At 51.8% G+C, this 13,420-nt stretch overlaps 1 protein-coding gene across 1 annotated transcript in view; it reads left to right on the forward strand.

Annotated features, from left to right (window-relative positions):
- Positions 1-13,420, forward strand: part of PLXNA2 (plexin A2) — a gene marked incomplete at its 3' end in the record, with an annotated part of 157,022 nt that overhangs the window by 13,085 nt on the left and 130,517 nt on the right. Inside the window, exons 2-3 of the mRNA XM_084275874.1 lie at positions 5,514-6,768; positions 7,434-7,616. Coding sequence (XP_084132000.1) covers positions 5,581-6,768; positions 7,434-7,616 — 1,371 coding nt within the window. The 5' untranslated portion in view covers positions 5,514-5,580. The remainder of the gene's footprint in view (positions 1-5,513; positions 6,769-7,433; positions 7,617-13,420) is intronic.

Raw genomic sequence — 13,420 nt, forward strand, 5'->3', positions numbered from 1 at the left:
TTTTGGCTAGCCTCGGGCACATCGTTTAGCTGTTTAATCTGCTTGCACTGAAGGTCATCACCCATTAAATCCTGTTTGGTTGGGAAAGGAGCCTGTGAACAGTGAAATGATGTTCAGGTACACCAGGGAAGAGAGTGGGTAAAACTCGGTCTGTTGGAGCTGGGGTAAGAAACTCCAAAAAAAGCACTCTTTAAGTGACATACTGCCTTGGATTGTCTGAGGGGTTGTGGACTCTGTCTCTAAACCGTCTTTAGGGACCTCCTGAGACATCTCTTGAAGGATGCCTAGAGCTGGTCCTTGCAGCAGGAGGCTGGATGAGTGAATCACAACTTTCTGGCCACAAACATTTACCATTCTGCCTTATCCGAAGCCAGTGACCACTTCTCACAGGTTTGGATGAAACTGAGACATCCCAAAACTTGAATAAACCAGCCATGAAACTTAACAAGTGTTAAACTTCCCCTTTGTGTCAGACTTCAGCACAACCAGGAAAATAAGAATCTGTTCTGCTCCGGTGCGTGGTGTTGTCACCAGCCTTGGGTCTGTCCTCAGGGACTGCCTGGTGAATAAAGTCCCCTTTTCCCAGCACCTCTGGGGATGTGAGGTAATTTATAAGCTATTTCACAGCGGTGTATTTGGAGCTCGATAGCTGCCAGCTGGGGCTGCTCAGATAGCAGGTGTCAAGTATCAGTGTAGGGAGAGAAGAAGGTGTCTCATTTCTTCCCCCTCCATGTCCTGGGCTGCTGATGAATTTTTTTCTGGATGTCTTTTGGGGTTGGGGAGTTAAATGTCTCCAGCTGCAGTGCACAGCTGGGTGTGAGGCACAGCTGTGGTCCTGCTATAGATTTGCCAGAGGAGCCAGTGCTCCCTTGGAGACGGTTGATGGTTTTGTCAGTGTTAAAGAAACGCCTCCTTGATGTGTCTCCGGGATGTTTCAGCATCCTTGGGGAGGTCAGGAGTAACTGAGCCTGTGTTTGCTTGTCACCACTGTCAGGGGGAGAGAAACCCTGCTCTGTGGAGCAGGCTCTGCTCAAGATGTTTATGAAATGAGATGCAGCAAGAAGTGCTAAACTGGTCCCTGATGCCCACTTAACAACAGCAGCTTATGCCTGGTACCTCCCTCTTGAGCCTACCATCGATTGAATGTCTGAGTGCCCCATATCTGAGGGTGCTATACCCATTTCATAGGTGGAATAACTGAGGCAAAGAGGAAAAGGACTTGCCCAGATCTATTCAAGTCTGGAACAAAGCTAGGAGTACTGTCTGACTACAGGGCAGGGTGCTGTGTGCCATGCTCTCCAAAACGCGGTGGCAAAGGCGGGTCTCTCCCTGGGCTTTTCTGTTCCTCTTTACCCCAGACCTGTTGGGGTGTGTGTACCCACACATGTGGGAGAGGTGACTTATCCAGTATGCCCTGTATAAACAATGTCCCCAGTCTGGACAATATGAACAAATTTTGTGCATAATTGGTGCAGTGGTGTTTGTTATCAGGGAAATGCCTTTCCATGGCTGGGCTTCGTTCTTCCCCTCCTCTTCCTTGTCCCAGGGCTGGAGGAAGCAATAACCACAATACTGTATTTTGCCCTCTTAACTCTTTCTCAGAAGGCTGGAGAACCTGTCAAATACCATCCCCGTGAATAAGCAGCTCTGGGGAAGTGGGGATGCAGCTCCCAGCTGCGGAGCCGGGCCAGGTGCTGCCGGGGGGCAGCAGAGCCAGGGGGGTGAGGCAAAACAGGGGGGTTCAGCCTGATAGCCACAGGGTTCAGTGTTGTGGGTTATGCTTTAAGAAAGGCTTTGTTATTCCTGTGGTTTGGTACCCTCTGCAGAAGCCTGAGGCCAGCACCTCGCTGGTGATTTACCACTTGCTCTTACTGTCGTTTTAGCCAAAATATTCTCAGAAATCCACCACCAAACATAAAAAACCACCACAAAAAAAGGCACTGGGAGCCCTCCCCAGTGCTTTGTGTTGCACAGCTGGAGTAACTTCAGCTGGTGTCAAGCTGAAGCAAAGGACTGAGCTGGCTGCTGTGTGGTACCTGGGTTTAAACCCGCCAGTTGCTGCCCCTCAGCCTTCCCTGACCCCACCACGGCAGCGTGTGGTGAGGAAATCCTCTGCACAGGGTTCAAATGTGCTGGAGAGAAGAGGTGAAGATGCTGTTGAGAGCAGGGAAAGGACTTGAGGGGGGTCCAGCAATGTGGGGCTCATCTGGCTGCTGCGGCTTGGCTGAGGAGGCAGGACTTGAGACCCAGACCTCTGATCTGGGCTGGAAAGGTCCCAGGGGTCAGAGATGTTTCAGGATCAGTTTGACTTAGAGCTTTTGTCTAATTAAACCAAAACAACCACCTAATTATTGTCAGATCTTCCTCCATAGCTGACAAATGAACATCACTTCTTCCAAGGGGATAAATCCCGATGGCAGCTTTAATGGTTGGAAATGTTTCCTAGAAAAAATTCCTGAGGGACTCCAGGGAGGATGCAGACCCAGCACATGAGCTCTCACTTGCCATGAAGAAATGGCCAAACTTTGGGCTTTGTTCCCTCATTCCAACCTGCAGATACAATACGGGGCCAATGCAAAAAGAAAGGGTCAGGCTGGTTCAAGGGTGAGGCTGTTCCAAATGGCTTGCTCGTGGTTTTTAGTTGATAGAGTGTAGCTTGCCCTTGGGTGACCCTTTAGATAATTCCAGGGGATTTCTGACAGCCTGGTGACCTGCAGAGGAGGTCAGCAGAGTGAGCCAGCCCATCACCCTGCTCCCGGCCTCGCAGCGATGAATCTTACTTGGCTATAAAAAGCAGAAAGGGCAGAATCCACCTCCAGCTTAGAAAGCAATCGTGGGCACAGAGGCCCCTCCCCACCAGCTCTGTTATTTCTCAATAGGCTTCATTCTCCCAGTTCTCCAAACCCCTGTGGCCTTAGGAGAAAGCCCATGGTAGGGTTTTATTGCTTGCTTTGCTTCCCCCTTTGTGGGGTGCTCAGGGACCTCCAGGGTGGGAGGGATGCAGGGAGAGCCAGGGAAAAGCATGTGGCCTTGGATCCAAGGAGCTGGGGCAGGGATGATGGAGTGAGGATGCTGTGGGTACCCAGTGCATATGTTTGCTGCATCCCAGAGGAGCCAGGGCTGTAGGTGCTGTGCCCTGTGGAGGGGATGGAGTGTCCTAGGCATGCAGGAGCAGAGGAGATGGGGTGATGGGTGAGCACAGAGCAGTGCTGGGGGGGGGGCAGGGGGGCTGTGTATAAATTACTGCTCACAAGACCAGCCCAACCCCAAGAGCGACGATACCGGCACCGCGGAGCAAACGCAGCTGCTGCGATGGTGACATCAAAATTGGTCCTTTGATCCCTCATTTTCCAGGGGAGATTCTCTTTTGGGTTTGGCTTTAATTTTCCCCTTTTTTTGCAGGTTTTTTATGTGCATAAACCACCACTAATGACAAACTGTGGTGCCCGTGAGTGAGTGACAGCTGAATTAAGAGAAATGACTAATCGGCCTCCTGAAGCCCTGTCGCATGGAGATTAAATGAGCCCTTTTTTCTTCCCCCCTCAATGAGAATCATGGGCATTTGAATAATAATATTATAGTCTCCATTAGGATGACAGTGGGGGAAAAAAATCGGCTCAGACCTGTGATTATTCCTTCAATCTAATAATTATTTAAATACCAGATAACTCCTTTCAGCCTAATTGAGGCCTTTCAGCTGCTTGGGTTTATATTGTGTCCCTGAATTTACTCTCTCTTTCACCTTGCGTTACTAATAGCTTCAGCTTGCTTTTAAGGCCATATTTTAAACTTGCTTCCACAAAAAAATGGAAAAATGAATGGTCAAATAGCAGGAAGGATTGGAGTTAAAATCAGCCCCTCTCCTGTTTCCCTGGTGTTTAACTCCCCAGCTGTACTTGGCCATCCCCAACTCCTCTGCAGGGTGATGTTTGGGATCTGTATCACTGAGCAATGGTGTAATCAGTGTCTCACACACGTTGCTCCTGTGGCTGGGTACCTGGGGTAACAGGGAGCTGATGTGGAGTTGGGGATGGATCGTGCTCTGGAACAGCCCCCCACATTGGTGCACAGGGCAGGGAGCAGAGTGTGGTCTGTGAGGAGTGTGACTTTATCCCCAGGGTGTGTGTGTGTGTGTGTGTACCCTTGGGGCTGTGCTGGAAGGTGATGGGACTTCAGAGCAGAGAGGGCAGGTGGCACAGTGGCTTGTCCCCAACCTCTTTCCAGTGCCAGTGTGACCCAGCAGTGCTGTGAGGTGGTGATCACCTCTCCCTAGGGCAGGCAGGAAGGGTTCCTTTGATCGTCCAGCCTGGAGTACGTCAGGGATGCATAATTTAGGATAAAAGAGAACTTTGTGATGGTTTTCTGAGCACAGCTGGTCAGACACATCTGTGGTGGTGAGCAAGGCTGAGGCCAAGCCAGGAGTGCAATTCATGGTCTGGTCTGGAAATGATAACAGGGATGAGGCTCTATCCAGTGATCTCCAGGCATGTCTGTGGTGACCAGGGAGGTGCAGAGCCCCAGTGCTGGGATGTTCTTGGGGCTGTAACACTGTCCTTGCCTTGGTATTGTTCTGCTAGCCCTGTGACTCTGCTGAGCTGGGTCTGTGCTGGGCTGGCATTGCTTCCAGCTGCTTTGTGGGAGCCTGAAGTGGTGCTGCTCTTTCATGCCTTGTTTTCCACACAGATTTTGGCCAGAGATCTCCAGCTCAAGCCTTACTTTGCCTTGTCCATACAGGTGAAACCACATCAGTCCAAGGAGGCTGTCCAAGGCTCTGTGGACAGTCTGTTTGGCATTGGGTCTTCTGCACCCAGTGCCCAAGCCAGAAGCCTTGTGTAGTTTTTAATCATTGTCTGGAAGTTTTGTTAGAGCAGAAACTTGTCTGGGGGTCCCAGATGGGTCGTTTCTCCCCTGTATTGGGTGATGCTGGCAGTATGTGGTTCCTGAACCAACCATGGGTGTGAAGGCAGTGAGCAGTTTCTGCCTGACAATCCCCTGCAGAGGCACTTCTGGCTCTGGGGAGCAGTAGAGATGCTGGCAGCTTTGGTGTGTACATGCTCAATGAACTTGCCTGCGTGAGACTCCTTCCTCAGGTTTCCAAATTAAATCACAGAGGATTTGAAGGTAGAAAACACCTCTTATTTCCTCTGTTGCTTCCAACAACATACCCTGCAGGAGACATCCTTTTAGCCAAGATTGCAGATTGATGGTTGGGTGTGTGAGCTGCGGGCTTTGTCTTGGGCTGAAGCTGATTATCCCCTCCCATGGCTAAGCAGACTACATTATAGACAGCTAAACCACGTAACCAATTAACACACAGAGGCTGAACCAAGAGGCAAAACATCAAGCCTGAACTGTTTAGGAATAAGTTAGGAGACCTGCTTAATTCTTGTTGGGCTTAGAGACGTCCTCACTTTATCTCAAGGACTGTGTAATTAGAAAGTCTCCTTTGAGTTTTATCTGCAGGGCACACTGGATCTAATCCTTTGCTCTGTGTGTTTCTTTTCTTTCCCCAGAACCATGTGAGGGACGTTGCTGGGGCACAGGACACGCGCAGGGAACACGGAGTTTGCCTTTCCCAGGATGGATCAGAGGAGGAACTGGCCTCGGGTACCAGACTCCGATGGCTGGTCGGTGGCTTTGCTCTGTCTCTTCCTGGCATCTCTCTCCCGAAGTGTGTCCAGCAATGCCTTGTTCAGCACTTTCCACTCTGAGAACCGGGACTGGACGTTCAACCACCTGACCGTCCACCAAGGCACCGGAGCAGTCTACGTTGGAGCTATCAACAGGGTTTACAAGCTTTCGGGTAACCTGACCATTCTGGTGGCTCATAAAACTGGTCCTGAGGAGGACAACAAATCCTGCTACCCACCCCTCATTGTCCAGCCGTGCAGCGAGATCCTCACCCTCACCAATAACGTCAACAAGCTGCTGATCATTGACTACTCTGAGAACCGGCTGCTGGCTTGTGGCAGCCTCTACCAGGGGGTCTGCAAGCTGCTGCGCCTGGATGACCTCTTCATCTTGGTGGAGCCCTCGCACAAGAAGGAGCACTACCTCTCCAGCGTCAACAAGACGGGCACGATGTACGGTGTGATCGTGCGCTCGGAGGGTGAGGATGGGAAGCTCTTCATTGGCACAGCGGTGGATGGGAAGCAGGATTATTTCCCCACCCTCTCCAGCCGCAAACTCCCCCGGGACCCGGAGTCGTCGGCGATGTTGGACTACGAGCTCCACAGTGACTTTGTCTCGTCCCTCATCAAAATCCCTTCAGATACCCTGGCCCTTGTTTCGCACTTTGACATCTTCTACATCTATGGCTTTGCCAGTGGGAACTTTGTCTACTTTCTGACTGTGCAGCCGGAGACCCCGGAGGGTGTCTCCATCAACTCTGCCAGCGACCTGTTCTACACATCCCGCATCGTCCGTCTCTGCAAAGACGACCCCAAATTCCACTCCTACGTCTCTCTGCCCTTTGGCTGCGTCAAGGGGGACACGGAGTACCGCCTCCTGCAAGCAGCCTACCTCTCCAAGCCAGGAGATGTGCTGGCCAGGTCCCTCAATATCACGGCCCAGGAGGATGTCCTCTTTGCCATTTTCTCCAAGGGACAGAAGCAGTACCATCAGCCACCTGACGACTCTGCGCTCTGCGTCTTCCCCATTCGTACTGTCAATGCTCAGATCAAGGACCGCCTGCAGTCCTGCTACCAGGGGGAGGGCAACCTGGAGCTCAACTGGCTGCTGGGGAAGGACGTCCAGTGCACTAAAGCGGTAAGGATGCTCTGGCACCCCACCCCCAGTGCTGTGTAGGAGTTCACTCACGCAGTCCCAGCAGATCTAGTGCTCTAGCATACTGTGCAGGGAGCAGGAGCACATCTTCTGCTTGTCACTTAAATGTTTTATGTTGCCAGGGAGCGTTCCACATCCTTCCAGTCACCCTCTTCCCAGGGCAGCCAGGCTGGTGCTTGCCACCCAGCCCCATATTCACATGGGGAAGGTTTAACTCTGCCCTAGAGCTGGGCTGTTTGTGCCAGAGGGAGGGGGCTGCTCCCATGGGGTCAATGGTAGTGTCCTCTCCTCTCACAGCATGGGACCAGCCGTGTCTGTCTGTCCTCTGGCTGGTCACTGACCAGCACTTGTCCTGCCCTGTGCATGGCAGTGCTGGCACCACTGCCAGCCCTCAGCAGCAGTGCTGGTGTGGGCTTCAAGAGAAGCTTTAGCTGACGTGAGGGTGCTGAGCACCTTTCTGGTTTAGACCATTCAGTCGGGTTGAGAGGATGTGGAATGGGTGGAGGAGGGAGTTCCTGCATGGCTAAACCCATGAGAAACCTGGACTTGGCAACCCCCTTCCACGTGATCCTGGGAGTGTGGGGCTGCCACCCCCCACCCCCTGCTCTGCATTTCGCTCACAGCTGCCCCAAACTTTGTCTTTCCAGCCAGTCCCCATTGATGACAACTTCTGTGGGCTCGACATCAACCAGCCCCTGGGAGGCTCCACGCCGGTGGATGGGGTGACGCTCTTCACCTCCAGCCGGGACCGGATGACTTCAGTCGCTTCCTATGTCTACAATGGCTACAGCGTGGTGTTCGTGGGGACTAAGACAGGCAAGCTCAAGAAGGTAAGCTTATTTCCATGCCTTTGAGGAGTTGGGATCTGTTTCTCGCGTCTCAGGAATCCCTGATGTGCATAGCTGCTGCTGTTGTGTCTCATATTTCCCAGCATGAAACCGGGAGCTGATCAGGAGCAAAAATCTCAGTGTTTGGGTTATAGGGAGCCTTGGTTTGGTGAGGCAAAGTTCATCTGTCAGTGCTGGTTGTACAGAGAGGTGTTGCTGTGGTTTCTGTTGAAGCAGAGGAGTGTTGAGCCTTGGGAGAGGTGCAGTGGAAACTGCTGCAGCCTGGTCCTGAGGAACGGATCAAAGCAAGCTGCGTGGCTCCCATCGCTCTGCAGCGTGACATCTCCAGAGCATCCCCTTGCATGGGCTGAGGGCATCTTGCTGTGCTTCTAGCCACAGGGGTATCCTTCAGCAGCAGGGCAGCACTGGTCTTGCACCATGCCAGCTCGTGCATGCACTGCCTGCACTGTGTATTACCCTGTTGTTTGGACTTTCTGGCATTTTATCACTCAGGGGACTGTGGAGTGTTTGTGGGGCCGATGCAGAAATTATCAGGACAATATTGGGCCGGTCTGATTAGAGACAAGAGAGGAGCTGATTTGCAATTTCTGAGTTGAAGTGAGCCCCAGCAAGCTGTGCCCACGGTCTTGGATCTTTCCTCCTTTTTGACACGCTGGTGGGAGTCTCGCAGGCAGCAGTTCTGAGTGGTGTCTCAGCAGTCCTCCTGCTGCCGGTGAGCTAGGTTTCTGTGATGGAGAAACTGCTGATGGTGGCAGATGTTTGGTCATGGAGAGACAGGAATGGGTTAACTTGGCTGCTTTTGGAAACCAAGCCTCAGGGCAAAGTCCTACTGCTTCTCTCTGCCTCTTACCTCCTGCTCTTCCCTCTGACAGCTGGATGATTGATCAGTCCTGGAGGATAACATTCCTCACCCTCTGCATCACAAACGCTGGGGCTGGTTGCCCAGGGCTAAGAGATGCTCCTGCTGCTTTCCTCCCCCAGCACAGGGGTGGGGATCTCCAGTGGGTTTTAGGGTTTTGAAGCAATTTCCCACCTCTGAGTCCTGCACAGCTTGTTGGTAAGCAGGGTGTAAAGGCTGGTCAGGCATAGACAGTCTGTTTTGTGGCCCTCACTGGTCCCATGTTTAAAATGAGTGTGGAAGTGGCCTTGGGGTGTGGGAGTGGAGCAGCAACTGGAAGCTGCCAGCTCATCAGTGTGTTTGTAAATCTGGTCCAGCCCCAGCAAAACCAACCTTAGAGACTACTCTGGAAAGCTGAGATCCTTGAAATTAACCTCCAGTATAAATGAAGGCATTAGGTGAACCTGCTAAACACAGACCCTGCTTCTGCCTGCTAGGGAAAGAGTTAACAAATGTAATCAACAGCAGGCTGTTAATTTTTGTGTGTGTGTCTGTAAGCAGCAGGGAATTTCTTCCTCATCTATCCAGGAAGATACAAGGACAGGCAGATACTACAGTTGAATGTCTGCATCACTTTAATTATATCAGTTCATTAATATTCATTCAGCACTTTACAAGTGCTGAGTAGTAGTAAATTAGGTGCTTCCCTGGTGCCTCTTGAGTTGCAGTGGGGAGATTTTGAACACGGGGGAGATGGGGCTAGTAAGCCCCCCTCTTCCCCCTGCCCACCCCACGGGGCGTGCTGGGATTTTTCTAGCTAAATGGATGGAAGAGGCACCCTCAGCATATTGCAGATGCCAAGTGTAATGCCAGCCATGCAGCCTGGCCCTTGCTGTTCACAGTGGTTTTGGGGGGGCTGCTGGGGAGGTGCAGTTCAAGCAAACAGCCTGTGCCTGCACTAGGGATTTACTGTCCCCCATGAGTCAGGGAGGATTACTGAAGCAGTCTGTCCAGAGCAGTTTAATTTCTTGTGCTGAACCCCAACCTCTTTGATGCAAAGTTCATCTGGGATTGTACTTGCTGATCTCTTGAGGGTCCCCTCCAACTCTGTGATTCACCTCTTTGTGCCTGGCTGGAGGCAGGTGGCTGGGTGGGATGGGGAGATGGGGCAGGAGAGCTGCAGGAATCCTTCCCAACGTACCTGTGTTCAAGCCACTGGTGACCGGGCACTGAGAAAATTGTCTCCTCTCTCCAGCCAGTTCCAGGCCATTACAGTCACACCAAACACCCTTATTTAACGTGTATCAGAGCTGTCTGCAGCTGATGAGACCCATGCCTCCTGTTATCATTAGCTGAGTGATTGCTGTCCTTCTACATGAGGCCAGGAATGTTGTTCTTTATCTTGCAATCCTGTCCACACCTCCAGCGAATCTTTTCTCATTTGACATGTGGGATCATCTTTTACGTGGCCTAAGAGAGGCCACGTGAAGTGTAGGCAGTGGCTTCATGTTAAACTGCAGGGTCCTTGGGACTCTGGCTGCAGAGGAGACATTGTGGGGGGGGGGAGATAACAGGTTGTCTCAGGTTTTTTGTGTGTGTTCCAGGGCCAGGTGTGTCTCTGAGGCAGCGAGCGCTCAGGATGCTCAGGGCTGTAAAATGGTTCTGTATGTGTGAAACGAGGATGGTAAAAACATCTGCACTTCTGCCAGTGCCAGAGATGTGCAGATAGGCGCCTTGTCTCCCCTGCCTCACCCCCTGCTTGCCTATCTACCTACAGGATCGATGCCCGAAAGCTGCATCACACCTCTCCCACAGCCATTGATTTACTTTGGGAACAAGCTGGTGGCTCAGTCTGGGGTTTCCAAGAAAATGCTTCTGTGTAGCTGGGGGAAAGAAGTCAGGGAGCCAGCTCTGAAACCTTTCAGATGTGCCTGTGCTGGCCCAGTGAGAGTTCATTACTGGAGATGCTGCGTTATCCCACCGGTGTCCTTCCTCCCACCAGCCTTTCACCGAGCTGCCTCCTGTGACATTCCCTAGGAGAGCAGCTGCTGCTGCTTCAGCCTCCCTCCTCCAAACAAGCTGAATGCTGAAGGGTCCCAAGCCCCTGCCTGCCCAGACATCCCAGCCCTGTGCTGTCTAGCTCTGCCCCTTTCCCTGTGTCCTGGGTACATTTGAAGTCTCTCAGCTCTTTTCAGCAGCCAGCGCTGGCTGAACTGTAAAGGAGAAGCTTTCTGTGCGCTCGGGAGCAGCGCAGAGCCCCGTGGTGATGCTGGCAGCTTTCCCAGGCTCAGCTCGCCGCTTGCTTTGCAGATTTTGGAGTCCCATGGGTCCAACTGGTGGGGGCAGCCTGGGCAGGGCGCCCGCAGAGCCAGCACAGCCCAGCATAGCTGCACCACACTGGAGGGGGGGTGGTACCAGAGCTGCTGACAAAAAAGTCAGTGATACCAGATTGATCATGAACTTGGCATCTTTCCCACAGGGAACCAGAGTGTTTCCTGGGGTCAGGGTTAGAATTTGGGGGTGAGGGTGTGCTTGTACCTGCTGTGGTACCCAGACTGGCCCAGATGCTCCTCATGCGACCGGTGATGCGTGTCTCCTGTGTCCTCAGTTGCTACTGATGGGAGAAGGACGAATCGATGGTTCTATTACCCAGTAAAACCCAGTGCTGGAGGAGGGATTCTCCCAGTAGCACGTGGGGCATGCTTTGGGCAGGTGCTCTTGGTGCATTTGGTGTCTGTACCGTGCAAAATGGCTGCACCCCTGCAATGCCCCCACCTGCTCCCCAGCAGGTCTCAGAACCACTGTTCCTCCAGTGGTTTTCTCCAAGTGGGTGCCGAGCAAATGTGCTGATGATGCTGTGAGCCATGGGATGCAAGTCTTCCTGCAGCTTGGTGGTCCAGCTCTCCTCTGGAACCGCCTCAGCATTGCAGCTGGGGGAGCAAGAGGGAAGAGGATCATTTTAGAGGTGAAATCATTCAGAACTGTGGATTCCTGTAATAAGATAATTTTCATGGAGCAAAATTAGAAGAGACGTTAATGCAACAGTTAACAGCAACTAACTGCTGGGGGGAGATGTGTCGACTTGCTTGTTCTGTTTATGGGTTTCATAGAATTCCATCAATATTGATGTGTGATGCCTTTGATTTTGACACTAATCATTGCTAGGAATTAAATTTGCAGCCATATAATTAGGACTGCTATTAATAGGGCCTCAAGCTAAGCACTGCTGTGCTAGTTGTCTTTTTCCTGATGGAAAACGGCATCCACGGAACTCGGCTAATGCGGTTTGCCTGGTAGATGCTGAGACTGATGTGAAAATTATCCTTGCTATATTTAGAGGGGCTCCTCTGAAAGGCAGATGCAGGGAAGGGTCTGACTCAGAGGTTTCCCAAGAACCGTACTGGAGTTGCCCTTAAACGTCCTAGTAGTTTGCAGCTCTTCTCCTAAGAGACGTAGTGGGAGAGGGAAGGATTGCAGGAAGGAAGAAGTAATCCTCCTTGTGAAGGGAGCTGTTGCAAGCCTTGTTTCCATTTCAGCTCCCCTTCTTGTGAGAGCCCTTCTACTTTATTTCTCCCACCCAACGCTGTCTCTGCTGGCTCCATCCCTGCGCATCGGTTTCATCTCATCACGCCGAGCGCGGCGGCTGGGATAGCAGCGTGGCTCCCCACTAAAAATCAATCTTGTATTTCATCCCAAGAGGTGTGTTTCTTATTAGATCTAATAAATCAGTGAAGTGCCCTTCATTCAGCTTGTCCGTGGAGGACATTGTTTGTGATCAAGAATAAATAAATGTCTCTTCTATGTGTGACAGTGCACCGTCTAGGTGTTATTGTACCATCACGCTGGTTATGGCTGTTGTAGGAAAAAGCCAGCTCTGGCTGTGGGACCCTGCAGCCCGGTTGTGCTGTGCCTACCTTGACATGAGCTGGGTCTGCTCCTGGATGCGCACGTGGGGTGGCTCCCCAAGAAGCAGTAATGGTGACACCATGGCTGGTTTTCACCCAGTGCTGAGTTGTACCAGCGGTGACAAGGCTTTGATCTATGTGCTTGAAGATGCTCAGAGCTGTGGGGCATGTGTCTTGGTGCTGGCTGTATTAGAACGGTCCAGGTTGGGTTCTGCACCCAGGAGCTGCTTCTGAAAAGTGCTCCTGTATCTGCTGATTTCAGTGCCAACTTCATGCTATGGGCAGGTTAGGTTATTGCAGATGCCCTAAGGTGAAGGATATGTGGGTATCTCAGTTTACAGCCCACTCCCTTGGATAAATGGGCATCAGTCATCACTCCAAACTCCCATAACACCCTGTCCTGATAGCAGCTGCCACTGTCCATGACTGAGTCCTTTCTGGCATGCAAGGTCACCTGGGGAGAGCTGCTTGGGGTCTGTCTGCAGAAGTGGGACAGAGGAATACATGGTGCTGTGAGTAGCTTTGACGAGTGGGAGCACAGTCCTGCTCACCCCTGGAACGCAGGACCACGGGGTGCACCCTGTCTGTCTTTGTCTTTGACACAGACAGACCCCCACTCTTGCAAGGGGCTGACAGCCACTCTGATTGCACAGTCTGAGCAAAGGGGAACTTTGAGTGTGTTGTTACAGCTTGGTATGTGATAGTTTTATTCGGTTTGGCTGATTTAATTTGTTCCATTAGTGGGATTAAAAATAGGTCTTTCACAATGAGATAATATGCCTCAACCTGTCCTTATCTGACTTCATTCTGTGGATGCTTATCTCATCCTTTTAATTTCACCTTAATTATTGCCCCCGTGCACATTCCGTAGCGCTTTTCCCCCTGAAGTCGGTTGCATCAGCGTGTAGAGGAGCCAAGAGGACACCAGGCTGCTACTGAACAGACAAAATCCATCCACTTGCAGATGCCTGTTGAGGGAGAAGCCTGGTTTTAGCTATAGGCTGTGAGGTCGGGTGCTTTGCTGACTCCATGATCAATCCATC

The sequence above is a fragment of the Gallinula chloropus genome, assembly GCF_964237585.1.
Source record: "Gallinula chloropus genome assembly, chromosome: 27".
Lineage (NCBI taxonomy): Eukaryota > Metazoa > Chordata > Aves > Gruiformes > Rallidae > Gallinula > Gallinula chloropus.